Genomic DNA, 16,068 nt, shown 5'->3' with positions numbered 1-16,068 from the left:
TCGCTGGTCGGCTGATGGTTGGTCCGTGGTCGGCGCTGTTGGTCGCTGGTCGGCTGCTGTCGGTCGCTGGTCGGCTGCTGGTTGGTCGCTGGTCGGCTGCGGTCGGCTGGTTGGTCGCTGGTCGGCTGCTGGTCGGTCGCTGGTCGGCTCTGGTCGGTCGCTGGTCGGCTGCTGGTTTGTCGCTGGTCGGCTGTGGTCGGTCGCTGGTCGGCTGCTGGTTGGTCGCTGGTCGGCTGGCTGGTTGGTCGCTGGTCGGCTGCTGGGGGTCGCTGGTCGGCTGCTGGGTTGGTCGCTGGTCGGCTGCTGGTCGGCTGCTGGTTGGTCGCTGGTAGGCTGCCTGGTTGGTCGCTGGTCGGCTGCTGGTCGGTCGCTGGTCGGCTGCTGGTTGGTCGCTGGTCGGCTGCTGGTGGTCGCTGGTCGGCTGCTGGTTGGTCGCTGGTCGGCTGCTGGTCGGTCGCTGGTCGGCTGCTGGTTGGTCGCTGGTCGGCTCTGGTCGGCTGATGGTGGTCGCTGGTCGGCTGTGGTTGGTCGCTGGGCGGCTGGTGGTCGGCTGCTGGTTGCTCGCTGGGCGGCTGGTGGTTGGCGCTGGTCGGCTGGTGGTTGGTCGCTGGTCGCTGCTGGTTGGTCGCTGGTCGGCTGCTGGTCGCTGTCGTGCTGGTTGGTCGCTGGGCGGCGCTTGGTCGGTCCTGGCGGCTGCTGGGTTGGTCGCTGGTCGGCTGCTGGGTCGGTCGCTGGTCGGCTGCTGGTTGGTCGCTGGTCGGCTGCTGGTTGGTCGCTGGTCGGTGCTGGTCGGCTGCTGGTTGGTCGCTGGTCGGCTGCTGGTTGGTCGCTGGTCGGCTGCTGGTCGGTCGCTGGTCGGGCTGCTGGTTGGTCGCTGGTCGGCTGCTGGTTGGTCGCTGGTCGGGCGCTGTTGGTCGCTGGTCGGCTGCTGGTCGGTCGCTGGCTCGGCTGCTGGTTGGTCGCTGGTCGGCTGCTGGTCGGCTGCTGTTGGTCGCTGGTCGGCTGCCTGGTCGGTCGCTGGTCGGCTGCTGGTTGGTCGCTGGTCGGCTGCTGTCGTCTGGTCGGCTAGCTGGTTGGTCGCTGGATCGGCTGCTGGTCGGCTGCTGGTTGGTCGCTGGTCAGGCTGCTGGTCGGTCGCTGGTCGGCTGCTGGTTGGTCGCTGGTCGGCTGCTGGTCGGCTGCGGTTGGTCGTGGTCGGCTGGTGGTTGGTCGCTGGGCGGCTGCTGGTTGGTCGCGGTCGGCTGCTGGTTGGTCGCTGGTCGGCTGGTGGTTGGTCGCTGGTCGGCTGCTGGTTGGTCGCTGGTCGGCGGGTGGTTGGTCGCTGGTCGGCTGCTGGTCGGTCGCTGTCGGCTGGTGGTTGGTCGCTGGTCGGCGGTGGTTGGTCGCTGGTCGGCTGCTGGTTGGTCGCTGGTCGGCTGGTGGTTGGTCGCTGGTCGGCTGGTGGTTGGTCGCTGGTCGGCTGGTGGTTGGTCGCTGGTCGGCTGCTGGTTTATGGTCGCTGTCGCTGCTGGTTGGTCGCTGGTCGGCTGCTGGTTGGTCGCTGGTCGGCTGGTGGTTGGTCGCTGGTCGGCTGGTGGTCGGCTGCTGGTTGGTCGCTGGTCGGCGCTGGTCGGAGCTGGTTGGTCGCTGGGCGGCTGCGGATCGCTAGGTGGTTGGTCGCTGGTCGGCTGGGGTCGGCTGCGGTTTGGTCGCTGGTCGGCTGTGGGCGGCTGCTGGTCGGCTGCCTGGTTGGTCGCTGGTCGGCTGCTGGTCGGCTGCTGGTTGGTCGCTGGTCGGCTGGTGGTCGGCGCTGTCGGCTGCTGGTCGGTCCTGGTCGGCTGGTGGTGGCGGCTGGTTGGTCGCTGGGGCTGGTGGTTGGTCTGGTCGGCTGGTGGTTGGTCGCTGGTCGCTGGTGGTCGGCTGCTGGTTGTCGATGGATCCGGCTGGGTTGGTCCTGGTCGGCTGCTGGTTGGTCGCTGGTCGGCTGGTGGTTGGTCGCTGGTCGGACTGGTGGTCGGCTGCTGTTGGTCGCTGGTCCGGTGGGGTCGGCTGCTGGTCGGCTGCTGGTCGGTCGCTGGTCGGCTGGTGGTCGGCTGCTGGTCGGTCGCTGGTCGGCTGGTGGTCGGCTGGTGGTCGGCTGCGGTGGTCGTGTCGGCGCTGGTCGGCTGCTGGTCGGTCGCTGGTTGGTGGCTGGTCGGCTGCTGGTGGCTGGTGGTCGGCTGGTGGTCGCGGCGTGGGTCGGCCCCCGTTGCTCGGTCGGTGGGTCCCCCGGTCCTTTTGGTCTTATTCTCTCCCCTCGCCCTCCTGTGTGCCCTGTGCGTGGCTTCTTTACTGTGCTGTTCTGCGGGGTGTTTCCTCTTAATGCTGCAGCCTGGACCATCAAGTTCCTGAGCTTAGTGGCTGCCACCTAACTCAGGGCCCGGCGCACAGTAGGTATGTAGAACAGTCCTGAGAAGCCGTGGAGGAGAGGGAGTTTTTTGGCACAGGGTTTCTCTGTGTAGCCTTGGCTGTCCTGGACTCGCTTTTTAGACGAGGCTGGCCTTGAACTCACAGCGATCCGCCTGCCTCTGCCTCCCGAGCGCTGGGACTAAAGGCGTGCACCACCACACCCATCTCAGAGGAGAACATTTCTTTTTTTTTTTTTTTTTAAATATTTATTTATTGTGTGTACAGTGTTCTGTTTGCATGTATGTCTGCATGCCAGAAGAGGGCACCAGACCTCATTATAAATGGTTGTGAGCCACTATGTGGTTGCTGGGAATTGAACTCAGGACCTTTGGAAGATCAGACAGTGCTCTTAACCCCTGAGCCATCTCTCCAGCCCGAGGAGAACATTTCTGTTCACCCTGTACCAATATTTTCTTTCTCTCTTCACTCACTCACTCAAAAGATTTTATTTATGTATGACTGCTCCATCTGCACATACACCTGCAGGCCAGAAGAGGGCATCAGATTCCAGTATAGATGGCTGTGAGCCACCATGTGGTTGTGGGAATTGAACTCAGGACCTCTGGAAGAACAGACAGTGCTTTTAACCTCTGAGCCATCTCTCCAGTTCATTTCTCTCTCTCTCTCTCTCTCTCTCTCTCTCTCTCTCTCTCTCTCTCTCTCTCTCTATCTCTATCTCTCTATCTCTCTATCTCTCTCTATCTGTTACACAGAGCTCTGGCTGTCCTGGACTCCTGTAGACCAGACTGGCCTCGAACTCAGAGATCTGCCTGCCTCTGTCTCCTGAGTACTGGGATTAAGGTTGTGTGGCACCACGCCCGCCTCCCTGTACCGGTATTTTAAAAGTCTGTCATCAGGGTAGAAGGAGTGACATGCCTAATGTGTCTCAGGCCAGAACCATGGGGGAAGGACTGCAGCTGAGGCCACAGGGCCCTCCCCTTGCTGGTATTGGGACAAGAGGAAGCAAGTGACACCTGCCCTGCTCCAAGGTTGCTCTGTTCCCTACAGTGAGGTGATGAGAAAAGATGTTGGGGGCTGAAGTACAGGGCCCTGGTGGGGAGGACTGGGCAGTGGAGCCTGGGGGTAGTGGGTGTGGATGGGCCAGGAACAGGGAGGTCGTGTGTGTGCTGACTTCACAAGTGTGGATCCGGTGCTGATTCTCCGCCATGGCCACGGTAGTGCAGACCCCTTTTTTAAAAAGGCTAATTTATGCCAGGCATGGTGGCGCACACGTTTAATCCCAGCACTCGGAAGGCAGAGGCAGGTGGATCGCTGTGAGTTCGAGGCCAGCCTGGCCTACAAAGGGAGTCCAGGACAGTCAGGGCTACACAGAGAAACCTTTTCTCGAAAAACAACAACAACAACCACAAAGGCTGATTTATTTTGCTTTATGCGTATGAGGGTTTTGCCTCCATCTGTGTGTGTGTGCTGCTTTCGTGCCTAGAGCCTGTGGAGGTCAGAAATGGGTATTGGATCCCTTGGAACTGGAGTTCCGGGTGTTTGGCAGCCACCGTGTGGGTGCTGGGAACTGAACTCAGGAAGAGCAGCCCGTGCTCTGACCTACTGAGCTTACTACTGCAGCCCTCAGGTCCTAGCTTTTGAAGGCTAATGGGATGGGACAGCTGCTAGGGCAGACTAGCACAGGACTAGGGACCCAGCAGTGTCTAAAGAGAAGCTTCCAAAATGACCCTGCCCTGGACTCTCTCTCACCTAGCTGTCAGTGTCTCTGCTGTTTTGCGACAGCCTGGGTTGGCTTTGAACCTTGGTCCTCCAGCTTTCCCCTCTCAGGTGCAGAGATTGTAGGCACGTGCCGCTCTGCCTGGTAGAAGAGGATTCTTACCATGGGAACCCCACCTGATCCTTTGTCCTTGGTGTCTTGCTCCTGAGTAATTCAGCCGAGTGTCTTAGCTTCTCTGAGCCTTTGTTTGCTGAGTTGCAGAGTGCAGTGATTCAGAGCCTGGTACCAGGCAGGGTGCACGGGGTGCATGTTTGTATACCAGCTCACAGTGGTGAGCGAGGTTCTGACCCGTCTGTCTCCATGCTGGACTGCCGCTGGAGAGCTGGAGAGCTGGAGAGCGGGGCCTCGGGGCCCTCATGGTCAGGGAAGGACCTTGTGATCAGTCCCAGCCTTCCATGGTAGCCACCTCTCCTAATGCCAGCTGCAGAGCCCTGGGACAGCCCTCTACAGACAGCACTCAGCTGTCCCTTAGCTGCTGGCTCCCTGCCCCAGTGTACTGTGATTTAACTCTCAGCCCTTGAGTGCCAGGCCTGGCCACAGGTTCCCTCTGAGCACCTACTTCTCACTGCTGCCCACTGTGGGTTGGTGCTGATAGACAGGTCCCCGTGGACTGGATGGCAGCTCAGGACTGTCCCCCAGCACAGGTACCATGGGGGAACCGTTTCCTCTTGAGCCCTCCTGCCTGGGCACTCCTGCTTGTGCCTTCCCTGAAGATTGGCAAAGCCCCTGTGTGCTCAGCCACTAAAACTCAGAGCACCCCCTCACCCTATGCTCTCTGTTCTCCCCGCAGGTGACCAGCAATGGCAGCATTGGGAGGGACACGCCGGCCGAGACCCAGCCTCAGAACCCCCCACCCCAGCCAGCCCCCAACGCCTGGCAGGTCATCAAAGGCGTGCTGTTCAGGTGAGCAGGTGGGCTCGGGGCTCCCGCTCTGGGGAGAGGGAGTGGTGACCAGGGATAGCACACGCTGCATAGGTGAGAGCTGCCCACAGAGGCCTGTATGCCTAGAGCAGGACCTTGGGGATAAGCCAGAGCCTCTCACAGTCTCACCCCAGCAGCCACCTTCTTGAATGCTGGTTGCTAACCCTCTACCCCAGCCCTCCTGGACAGCGCTCAGCCTAAAATGGATTTTTTTTTTTGGATGAGGGAGACAGGGTTTTTCTGTTAGTAGCCCTGGCTGTCCTAGACTCTCTTTGTAGACCAGGCTGGCCTTGAACTCACAGAGACCCACCTGCTTCTGCCTCCTGAGCGCTGGGATTAAAGGCGTCCTTTTTGAGCTACACCTCAAGCCCCTTACTTCAAGACAGGTTCCCACTAAGCTGCTAGGTTGGAATCAGCTTGCTGTGTAAGCTGTTCATTCATTCATTCATTCATTCATTCATTGCTGTGCATTGGTGTTTTGCCTGCATGTGTGTCTATGTGAGGGTGTCAGAGTCTCTGGAACTGGAGTTGTACGGTAGTGAGCCACCATATGGGTGCTGGGAATTGAACCCTCAGCCATCTCTCCAGCCCCGGCCTTGAGCTTTTTACTATGTTGACTTACTGATTTTATGGGGTGTAGGAAGGTGTGTACACGACAAGGCGCATATGTGGAGGTCAGAGGACAACTTGGGGAGTCAGCTCTTTTACCATGAGGGTCCTAGGGATAAACTCAGCTGGTCAAGCTTCACAGCACACACTTTACCCTCTGAGCCATCTTCCTGGCCCAAGTCCTTGAACCTTGATCCTCCTGCCTCAGCTTCCGAAATGCTGAGGTGACAGGCCAGAAGTTCAAGGTCTGGCTGAGAAGGCGCTCTGTATCCTGGGAAATGGAGTCCCACCAGCCCTGGAGGGGGAGAAGCTGTACAGAAGCGGATAGAGGGTCTGCCTTCGTAGATTCCCCCTAAACTTAGGAGCTCTCTGTGCCCGTTGCAACACAGTGCACCGTGTTCCTGCCGAGAACATCCTCAAGCACCGGTGCCACGGCATCCTGAGTGCAGGACACACGTGTCCTCCGTCGGCACTGCTCTGTGAATGGGCCTTATGCTGACAACGGCATAAATAGGTGTCATAGGTCTCAGTATGGAGCCCTGCTGGCCTGGACTCGGTTGTGGTGGTCCTCCTGCCTCCAGGGCCCTCACTGCAACCCCAGCTTACTCAGGGACGAACCACAGTACAAATTTATACTTGGTGTAAACGCGGGGAGTTGTTGTTTAAACAGGGTCTCGCTCTCTAGTCCAGTTTTCAATCATGGCTACCCTCCTGCCTCAGCCTCCTGGGTGAGGTGCGAGGTACCAGGTCAGGCACATGTATTTAATGTTTACAGACTTGAGGAGCATTTTGTCCGAAATAGAGAACTGACTAACAGAAGTTTGAGGGGAGCCAGGGAGCGCGGCTGATACATAGGAACCCAACCCTTCACAGCATCTCATTAAAGGCACATACCACCTTGTTTAGCTGCTTTTAGTTTTGCCTTTTTTTTCTTTTTCTTTTTCTTTTTTTGTTTTTAGAGACAGGGTTTCTCTGTGTAGCCCTGGCTGTCCTGGACTCACTTTGTAGACCAGGCTGGCCTTGAACTCACAGCTGATTTCTTTTTTTTTTTTAATTTATTATAATTTGTTCAGATTACATTCCGATTGTTATCCTCTCACTTGTGTCTTCCCGTCCCCTCCCTCCCTCTTCCGTTCTGTCTCCTCCCCTAGACCTCTGACAGAGGGGGACCACCTCCCCCACCATATGATCCCATCAGGTCTCATCTGCACAGCCTGCTTCCCCTCCCTCTGGGTGCCGCCAGGCCTCCCCACCAAGGGGAAGCGACGAGTTTGGAGGCGCTAGAGTTCATGTCAGAGGCAGTCCCTGCTCTCCCCACCATGGTGGGGAAGGAGCTGTCCATTGGCTGGATCTGAAGTTACAGCTTTTCTTTTTTCTTTTGTTTTTTTTTTTTTTTGTTTTGTTTTGTTTTGTTTTTTTGTTTTTCGAGACAGGGTTTCTCTATGTAGCCTTGGCTCTCCTGGACTCACTTTGTAGACCAGGCTGGCCTCGAACTCACAGCGATCCGCCTGCCTCTGCCTCTGGAGTGCTGGGATTAAAGGCGTGCGCCACCACGCCCAGCTGTTACAGCTTTCTTATATGGCAGTTATAAGCATGTGCCGCCATACCTGTATGCCACATGTGGTACTGGGAGTGCCGTTCTGAGCGTCATGCAAGCCAAAGCAAGCGCTCTGCCAGCCGCACCACCCTCCTCGCCCCTTCTTCAATTCTCATGCCTCAGTTGCCACGTCACGTGGAAGTCCTGTGCTGAGTTCATCCTGGGGATCCCGTGAGAATCTACCAGCAGAGGGAGGGAGGTGTGTGTGACAGGCATGGCTGCTGTTTATGAAGGCATGGGGTGCAGTGGGCGCGCCTGAGCTCTAGAGAACCTACCCAGCATGCGCGAGGTCCTGGGTTCTCTCCGCAGCACTGCAAAAAAAGACAAGGCTGCATGACCCCCACTGAAGCCTCCAGGCTCATTCTGGTGAGGGACAGAGCTGCCTGCCTGTGGCTTCCAGGTGTGAGGCTGTGACAGAGAACTCCTTGCTGTTCAGCCCTCAGGCCTGGGTGCCATTCCTGCCATTTGTGCCCTAGGCCGCTCAGCCATGAGCCTTTCCCTTACTGCTCCCTGCCCCCTCCTGCTCCATCTCTTAGACTTCCTCGAACTCAGCGATCCATCTGCCTCAGCCTCCCGAGTGCTGGGATTAAAGGTGTGCGCCACCACGCCTGGCTCAGACTTCCTTTTTGTTTTGTTTTTTTGTGTGTGTGTTGTCATTCATTCTCTCACTCGCTGTGTGGGAGCATGTGTTGTGTGTGCACATGTAAATGCCATAGCCTTTGTGGAGGCAGGAGAACACCTAGTGAGTGTGTCTGTGCTTTCTGCCATGTAGGTTCCAGTATCAAACTCGGGTCCTTCACCGTGCTGGGAAGTGCCCTTCTGGCTGGCCATTCCTTGGGACCCTTTTTTCAGTTTTTAAAAAAACTTGTCTGACCCAGCACTCAGGAGGCAGAGGCAGGTGGATGGCTGTGAGTTCGAGGTCAGCCTGGTCTACAAAGCAAGTCCAGGACAGCCAGGGCTACAGAGAGAAACCCTGTCTTGAAAAGCCAAAAAAACAAAAACAAAAAAACTCATTCGGCTGATGCACATTCAGTGGATCCACCTCGGGGAGGCGGTGGCAGGCTGATCTCTGAGTTCGAGGCCACCCTGGTCTATAGAGTGAGTCCAGGACTAGCTACACAGAGAAACCCTGAGTCAAAAAATAAAACAACAAACAAAAACCCCAAAACAATAACAACAAAAACTTGCCTGTTTTGGTAGTGCATGCCTTTAATGCCAGCATTTGGGAGGCAGAGGCAGCTGGGTCTATTTGAGATCAATCTGGTCTACATAGCGAGTTCCAGAACAGCCAGGGGTGTTAACACAGGGAAACTCTGTCTCAAAAAACCAAAAATTTTATAAAATTATGTTTCTTGATTGTGTGTGTGCATATGTCCTGTGGTGCATGCGGGAGTCAGAGGGAACTTGGAGACGGCTCTTCTCTCAGGTCCTGTTGGTCCTGGGAGTGAGCTCAGTTGTTAGCATCTCTAAAGCATCTTAATGCTCCCTTTTAAGATTTAACTATTTAGCTGGGCGTGATGGCACACAGCTTTAATCCCAGCACTCGGGCGGCAGAGGCAGGTGGATCTCTGAGTTCGAGGCCAGCCTGGTGTACAAAGTGAGTCCAGGACAGCCAAGGCTACACAGGGAAACCCTGTCTCAAAAAACCAAAAAAAAAAAAAATTTTTTTTTGAAGGCAAGCCTGGAACTCACTATGTAGACCAGGCTGGCCTCATACTCTTAGAGATCCCCCTGCCTCAGCTTCCTAAGTGTTGGGGTTAAAGTTTTTATTGGCATATATAAATTACACATAATAGTGGTTTCCCATGACATTTTCATACTTGCGTATAATCTATTTTGATTCTATTTACGCCCCGCTGTGCTCTCTTTTTTTTATTTTTTATTTTTAAATGTTTTTTAAAATTATGTATAAGATGAGTACACTGTCTTCATGCACACCAGAAGAGGGCATCGGATCCTATTACAGATGGTTGTGAGCCACCATGTGGTTGCTGGGAATTGAACTCAGAGCCTCTGGAAGAACAGCCAGTGCTCTTAACCTCTGAGCCATTTCTCCAGCCCCCCACTGTGCTCTCTTATCCCCCAGTGCTGGGGAGCAAACCCAGGGCTCCATGTGCTAGGTGAGCACTCTGTCAGCTGAGCCACATGCCGGGCTTCTTAGGCTTCCTTGTTCATCGTCCTTCCATCCCCTCTGCCCCCACCCCCTCCACACCCTACGTCATCCCCCACCCCCCCCCCCCCCCCCCCCCCCGTTCAAAACAGGGTTTCTCTGTGTAGCCTTGGCTGTCCTAGACTCGTTTTGTAGACCAGGCTGGCCTTGAACTCACAAAGGTCTGCTGCTTCTGCCTCCCGAGTGCTGGGATTAAAGGTGTGCGCCACCCCCTCCCCGACCCACCCCCACTCCACCCTCCGCCCCCCCTCTTTTTTTCTTTTTTTGGTTTTTCCGAGACAGGGTTTCTCTGTGTAGCCTTGGCCATCCTGGACTCATTTTGTAGACCAGGCTGGCCTCGAACTCACAGCGATCTGCCTGCCTCTGCCTCCCGAGTGCTGGGATTAAAGGCGTGCGCCACCACGTCCGGCTCCGGCCCCCTCATTTTTAAATTGAGACAATGTCTTGGTATGTAACTTGGAACCTCCCTGAGTGCTGGGTCACAGACCTGTGCCATCACATCTGGCTCAGCTTTTGTTGACAGTGCAGGACAGGCAGCCCATGCGGTTCCTCCCGTCATTTCCTCAGAGCCAGCAGCGCGCCCTCCCAGTGCTTTTCATTAGCTGCACATCTGGGAATCTGCAGGTTGGTGCTGAGGGATGCTTCCTTCTGAGGGCCTCTCACCCAGCCCCGGCAGGCTCACTTCCTCCCTTAACTAGTGGCAGCAGACATCAGGTGGGTGTGGGTGGCTGCTCATCTGAAGTCGTGTGTGTGTGTGTGTGTGTGTGTGTGTGTGTGTGTGTGTGTGTGTGTGTGTGTGTTGTTGCTGTGGGTGAAATAAAGGGCCCCAAATATGCTAGGCATAGAGTTTTTTAAAATTATATTTGCTGTTTGTATGTGAGGTCAAGGGTCCGGCGTGTGCTGCCGTGGAGGTCAGGGACAGCTTTATGGCATTGGCTTTCTCTTACTTTTACATGGTCACCAGGCTGCGTAGTAAGACTTTACTACACAAGCCCTGGCATTGAATTTTAGTTTTATTTATTTACCTAATGAAACAAGGCCTCACCGTATAACTGCCTGGCCTGGAACTCACAGATCCACCTGCCTCTTGCTCCTGGGTGCTAGAATTAAAGGCACTTGTTTGCTTTTCTGAGGCAGTGTCTCCCCAGGCAGTCCAGGCTGACCTTGAATTTGCTGTGGCCCTCCTACCTTAGCCTCTCCAGGCCTGTGCTTGCAAGAATGTACGTCTGGTTAGTTGGAACTCAACTAATTTTTTATGAATTTATTAAGATGGTTTTATGTGTAGAAGTGTTTATTTGTCCTGTATGTGTGTTTGCTCCCTGTGTGTGCCTGGGGGCCTTGGAAGTCAGAAAAGGAAGTCTAGTGGAGAGCTGTGTGCCCCCATGTGGGTGCCAGGAGTCAGACCCCATCTTCAGGGAGGCGAACAACTGTTGCTAACCACGGATCCATGTCTCCAACCCCAAGATTGGAGGTCTTAAGATGAGACTTGGGCCGGGCGTGGTGGCGCACGACTTTAGTGCCAGCATTCGGGAGGCAGAGGCAAGCAGATCTCTGCGTTGGAAGCCAGCCTGGTCTACATAGTAAGTTGCAGGACAGGTACAGCTGCACACACACATGCCTGACGCAGTTGCGGGTACTCTGACCCTAGGAAGACAGCCTCCTGCCTCACCTCTTAAATGCCAGATTTTTTTAAAGATGGGGTCCTGGAGCTTGCTCTGTAGACCAGGCTGGCCTCAAACTTTTTTTTTCCCAGACAGGGTTTCTCTGTGTAGCCTTGGCTGTTCTGGACTCGCTTTGTAGACCAGGCTGGCCTGGAACTCACAGCGATCCTCCTGTCTCTGCTTCCCCAGTGCTGGGATTAAAGGCGTGAGCCACTATACCCAGCCATTTTTTGTTTTTTTAATTACTTTTATTTATGTCTGCATGATATGTCAGTCCCCTGGGATTACAGACAGCCACAAGCTACCCTGTGGGTGCTGGGAATTGAACCTAGCTTCTCTGGAAGAGCAGCCAGTGCTCTGAACTACGGAGCCATCTCTCCAGCTCTTCAGTGCCAGATTTACAAATGAGTACCAGGATTCTGGGATAGTTAAGTGATACACAAAGCTGTCCCCACCCTACCCCATCAAATTATGTGACAGTGGCCGTCTGTTGTGGGATGATGTCCACAAACTCAACGGACCTTTCACCTGCACTGATGTTTCCTGGAGCGGAGCTTGACAGTGCTGAGGATTGAGTACAGGGCCTCAGCTGTGCTGAGTTAGTGCGCTACCCTGTGAACTACCCTGCCCGTGTTTTGTATGTGTGTGATGTGTGTATGTTTTGTTGAGATGGTGACTTACGTGTCCCTGACTGGCGTTAAACTTACTGTACTCCAGCTATTTTGGTGATCCTCCTGTGTCTGCCTCCTGAATGCTGGAATTAATAGTTATGAGCATTTGTTTATAAGATTTCTGTAAAAATAGCTATTTAGAGTGCCCATGTGGTGGTGAAGCACACTTGTAATCCCAGCACTCTAGAGGCAGAGGCAGGTCTCTGAGTTCGAGGCCAGCCTGGTCTACAGAGCAAGTTCCAGGACAGCCAGGGCTACACAGACAAACTCTGTCTCAAACTCCCCACCCCACCCCCAAAAATGCTATTTGGAATGGGATAGAGAATTTAATGCTTTTTTTTTTTTTTTTTTTGGTTTTTCGAGACAGGGTTTCTCTGTGTAGCCTTGGCCATCCTGGACTCACTTTGTAAACCAGGCTGGCCTCGAACTCACAGCAATCCGCCTGCCTCTGCCTCCCAGTGCTGGGATTAAAGGCATGCGCCACCACACCCGGTTTAATGCATATTTTTATTTTCCTTTTGAAGCAAGTTTTTCTTTTCTTTCCTTTTTTTTTTTTTTTTGAAACAGTTGTCTTGCTCAGTAGTCCCGTCAGGCCTGGAGCTTGAGGCAGCCCTCCTGCTTCTCAGTGCAGGAATCACAGGCGTGAGCCACCATGCTGGCTTTCCTCAGGTAATACTGTCTTTCTGCAGGCCTCGATGCACAGGAAGGGCTTTTCTTTGTCCCACAGGTCCTCTCAGAGGATTCCTAAGGTGATGTAGGGGCTAGGACCAGCCTGTCTTGTCTCACACATGGGGACAGGCCCGCCTCTGAGCGGGGCAGTGCTGTTCTGACATTCTCCCTTGGAGTATTTACCAAAGTGGGAGGCAGCAGGGTCCCCCGAGAGCACTGTTCCAGACCTCTGTCAGCTGTGTGCATTGGGGAGCAGATGGCTCAGCTGGGCTGCAGCCCCTGAGACCCCAGACCCCAGGGCTCCTTGGCTTCAACAGGCAGAGGCAAGTCCTGCCCTAATGAGCCCCAGCCAGGAGGCACCAGCCCACCCCGCCATCAGTCTCAGTACTTTTCCACTCCGTGTGTGCTTTCTGGTTTTCTGTTTCTGTATTTTGTGGTGATGGGTTTGAAACGTGCGGCCTTGCCATGCCTGGGCAGCGCTCTGTCACTGAGCTCCACCCTGAGAGCTGTACATTGCCCTTGATGAAATAAAAAGCTAGCACGGGGTGGGGCCAGGCTCTGGTCTGCTAATGCCGTAACAATTCGGTGAAGGTGGATGCTCTTCACACCCCACTTCAAAGGTCACAAAAGGTAGAGTCTTGCCAGAAGCCGGGCGTGGTGACTCATGCCTGTAATCCCAGCACTCGGGAGGCAGAGGCAGGTGGATCGCTGTGAATTCATGGCCAGCCTGGTCTACAAAGCGAGTCCAGGATGGCCAGGGCCGCACGAAATAACCCTGTCTCAAAAAACCAGAGCCTTGCCCAAGAGTGGGTGCTGGCAGTACACTTACAGCCTTAGCTGTGGGGAGGCTGAAGCGGAGGACGGTAAGTTCCAGGCTAACCTCGCTTGCAGTGACACTCTGCCCCAAAGGCCTACAAGGGCCTGGGCCATTGCTCATTGTGCCTGCATAAGAACCTTAGTTCCCATCCCTAGTGGGAGGCAGAGACAGGAGGATTGTTTGGCATTTGCTGGCCAGTCAGCCCAACTCAAAATCCAGGTTCTTGAACCGGGCGTGGTGGCGCACGCCTTTAATCCCAGCACTCGGGAGGCAGAGGCAGGCGGATCTCTGTGAGTTCGAGGCCAGCCTGGTCTACAAAGTGAGTCCAGGACAGCCAAGGCTACACAGAGAAACCCTGTCTGGAAAACAAACAAACAAACAAACAAACAAACAAAAAAAATAAGAAAGAAAGAAAGAAAAATCCAGGTTCTTTTCCAGAAGATGGTGTGATAGCGTTGCTCAGGCTGGCGCAGCTGGGCTGACCCCTGTAGCCTTGTGTGTCAGGGTTACTGCACATACAGAATACAGTGAGTGAGTGTGAGTGAGTGTGTGAGTGAGTGTGTGTGTGTGAGACGAAAAGGAGAGAGAGAAGATAGATGGTTTGTGTATGGTACTAGAGTGGAACTTCGAGCCTTGTATATATTATCCGTAAGTTCTTTATTTCTTTTTTTGTTTTTTCAAGACAGGGTGTCTCTGTGTGGCCTTGGCTAACCTAGACTCTTTGTAGACCAGGCTGGCCTCCTGCCTCTGCCTCCCGAGTGCTGGGATTACAGGCATCCGCCACACCACGCCGGCTTAGTCATAGCTTTCTTACACAGCTCAGTTCCACCAGCCTAGGCATGGTACCCCTCCCAGTGGGCCCTCCTGTATCAGTTAATAATGAAGACAGTCCTCCACAGACTGAGCCATAGACTACTCTGTGGCAGTTCCTCAACCATCTATCTGACCCCTGTTTTGCTTTGTTGTTTGCGGTTTTATTTTATTTGTTGGGGTTTTGGTTGTTTTGGAGACAGGATCTCACATGGGTCTGGCTGGCTCTGAGCTCACTGTGGAGCCAAGGATGGCTTTTAGCTCCTCTTCCTTTTGTCTCCATGTCTCAGTGTTAGAATCACAGGTGTGCACTCCACATGATAAGTAGCTTCATGAATCCTTCTTGCCTGGGAAAGTGAGGCTCAGGAAGTTACCCCAGCTAGGTGATCCACGGTGAGGAAATCTCAAGTTCAAGGCCAGCTCCAACAACTTACTAAAACCCTGGCTCACCTAGTGGCGCACGCCTTTAATCCCAGTGTTGGGGAGGTAGAGGCAGGTGGATTTCTGAGTGTGAGGCCAGCCTGGTCTATAGAGTGAGTTCCAGGACAGCCAGGGCTACCCAGAGAGACCCTGTCTTGGGGGGAGGTGGGTCGCAGATGGTTAAGTGCTAAAGTCCAGAACTCACCAGGGAAGGGCTGGGCGCGTGGCTCCATGGAAGAGCGCTTGCCTGGCATGTGAGAAGCCTCCCTTTGCTCTCTAGTACCACGAAAAGCGCTACGAAAACACGGCTTTCTGCGGCTAGAAAGGCTAGCCCGTCACCGCCAGCTTCCTGCGACTGGAAAGGCTAGCCCGTCACTGCCAGCTTCTTTATTCTGCAGCTGAACCTGGAGAGTCGTGCACTGAGCTTTCTTGCAGTGTGGTGGGAAGAGTCTAGAGTGTTTTGGATCTCCATTAGGCCTCCAGGGACTGGGGTGTCTGACTGCTCTAGATCTCCCAGCTCTGAGCTTGAGTGACTGAGCCCTGTGGCCCATGAGGTCCTGGAGGGGTCAAGGGGGTGGCCCTGTGTGGGTGACAGCCCACTTGCATAGGGCTTTTTGAGTCTCTGCTTTGCAAGAGTCTTCACCGGTGCTTGCTCAGCTGCCTCAGACCTCAGAGAGCAGGGGCTGCTTTGGAGGCTGATGCACTGGACTCCAGCACAGGGTGTAGGTCTTACCTGCCCTCCTTCCTTCCTCAGGATCTTCATCATTTGGGCCATCAGCAGCTGGTTTCGCCGAGGGCCGTCCCCTCAGGACCAGTCAGGGCCCGGAGGGGCGCCACGTGTCGCCAGCCGCAACCTGTTCCCTAAAGACACTCTAATGGTAACGCTTGGTGGGAAGCAACTTGAGGGGCTGGGACAGGATGTGATGAGGACAGGCAGGGTAGAGCAGTTCCTGGCTGCTGCCAGCTCTGTGGACATGTGAGACCCAAATGCTCTAACCTGTCAGTGCAGGAGACTCGTGCCACCCAAGGGACACTGAGGAAACAGGACTCTCGGGAGCTCATGTGGCAGTCTTTCTGGCTGTTGTGCACCTATTGCAACAGGGTGCCCGGGGGTTTTCTTTCAGAAACATGTTTGGCCTTTGTGGTTGTGGGTGACAGGGTGACTGGCACAGCCACCAGACCCCTCCTCCTCAGCCTCTCCCAGGTCCGTGCTCGCCTTGGCTCTGTTGCTGTGGTTTCCAGCCTGTTACCAGGCCACTACTGAATAGTGGCTCCTTGGGATGGGGATAGTAGGTAGGCGCCTTGGCGGAGCAGGAGAGGGTGTCCCATGCTCGCCTCCCCTTCTAGGGTCCAGGCGCTTGACTTCCTTCCCCAGGTCTCTGTAGCTCTAACTGGGAGGCCATCTGTGGTGGTCCTGCTTCCTTGTCCTTAGGTTCATTTTTTAAAAAATACTTATTTATTTATCATTTATACATATTCTGCTTACATGTGTACCTGCCTGCCAGAAGAGGGCACCAGATCTCATTATAGATGGCTGTGAGCCACCATGTGGTTGCTG

General features: G+C 54.8%; 1 protein-coding gene across 1 annotated transcript in view; it reads left to right on the top strand.

Moving 5' to 3' along the window:
* Clptm1 (CLPTM1 regulator of GABA type A receptor forward trafficking) overlaps window positions 1–16,068 on the top strand; it is a 38,171-nt gene that overhangs the window by 9,430 nt on the left and 12,673 nt on the right. The window contains exons 2-3 of the mRNA XM_051162542.1: window positions 4,956–5,068; window positions 15,265–15,388. Of these exons, the coding sequence (XP_051018499.1) occupies window positions 4,956–5,068; window positions 15,265–15,388 (237 nt within the window). The remainder of the gene's footprint in view (window positions 1–4,955; window positions 5,069–15,264; window positions 15,389–16,068) is intronic.

The sequence above is a fragment of the Acomys russatus genome, chromosome 19, assembly GCF_903995435.1.
Source record: "Acomys russatus chromosome 19, mAcoRus1.1, whole genome shotgun sequence".
NCBI lineage: Eukaryota > Metazoa > Chordata > Mammalia > Rodentia > Muridae > Acomys > Acomys russatus.
The sequence above is the reverse complement of the archived record's forward strand: the minus strand, read 5'-3'. Positions and strand labels throughout refer to the sequence as shown.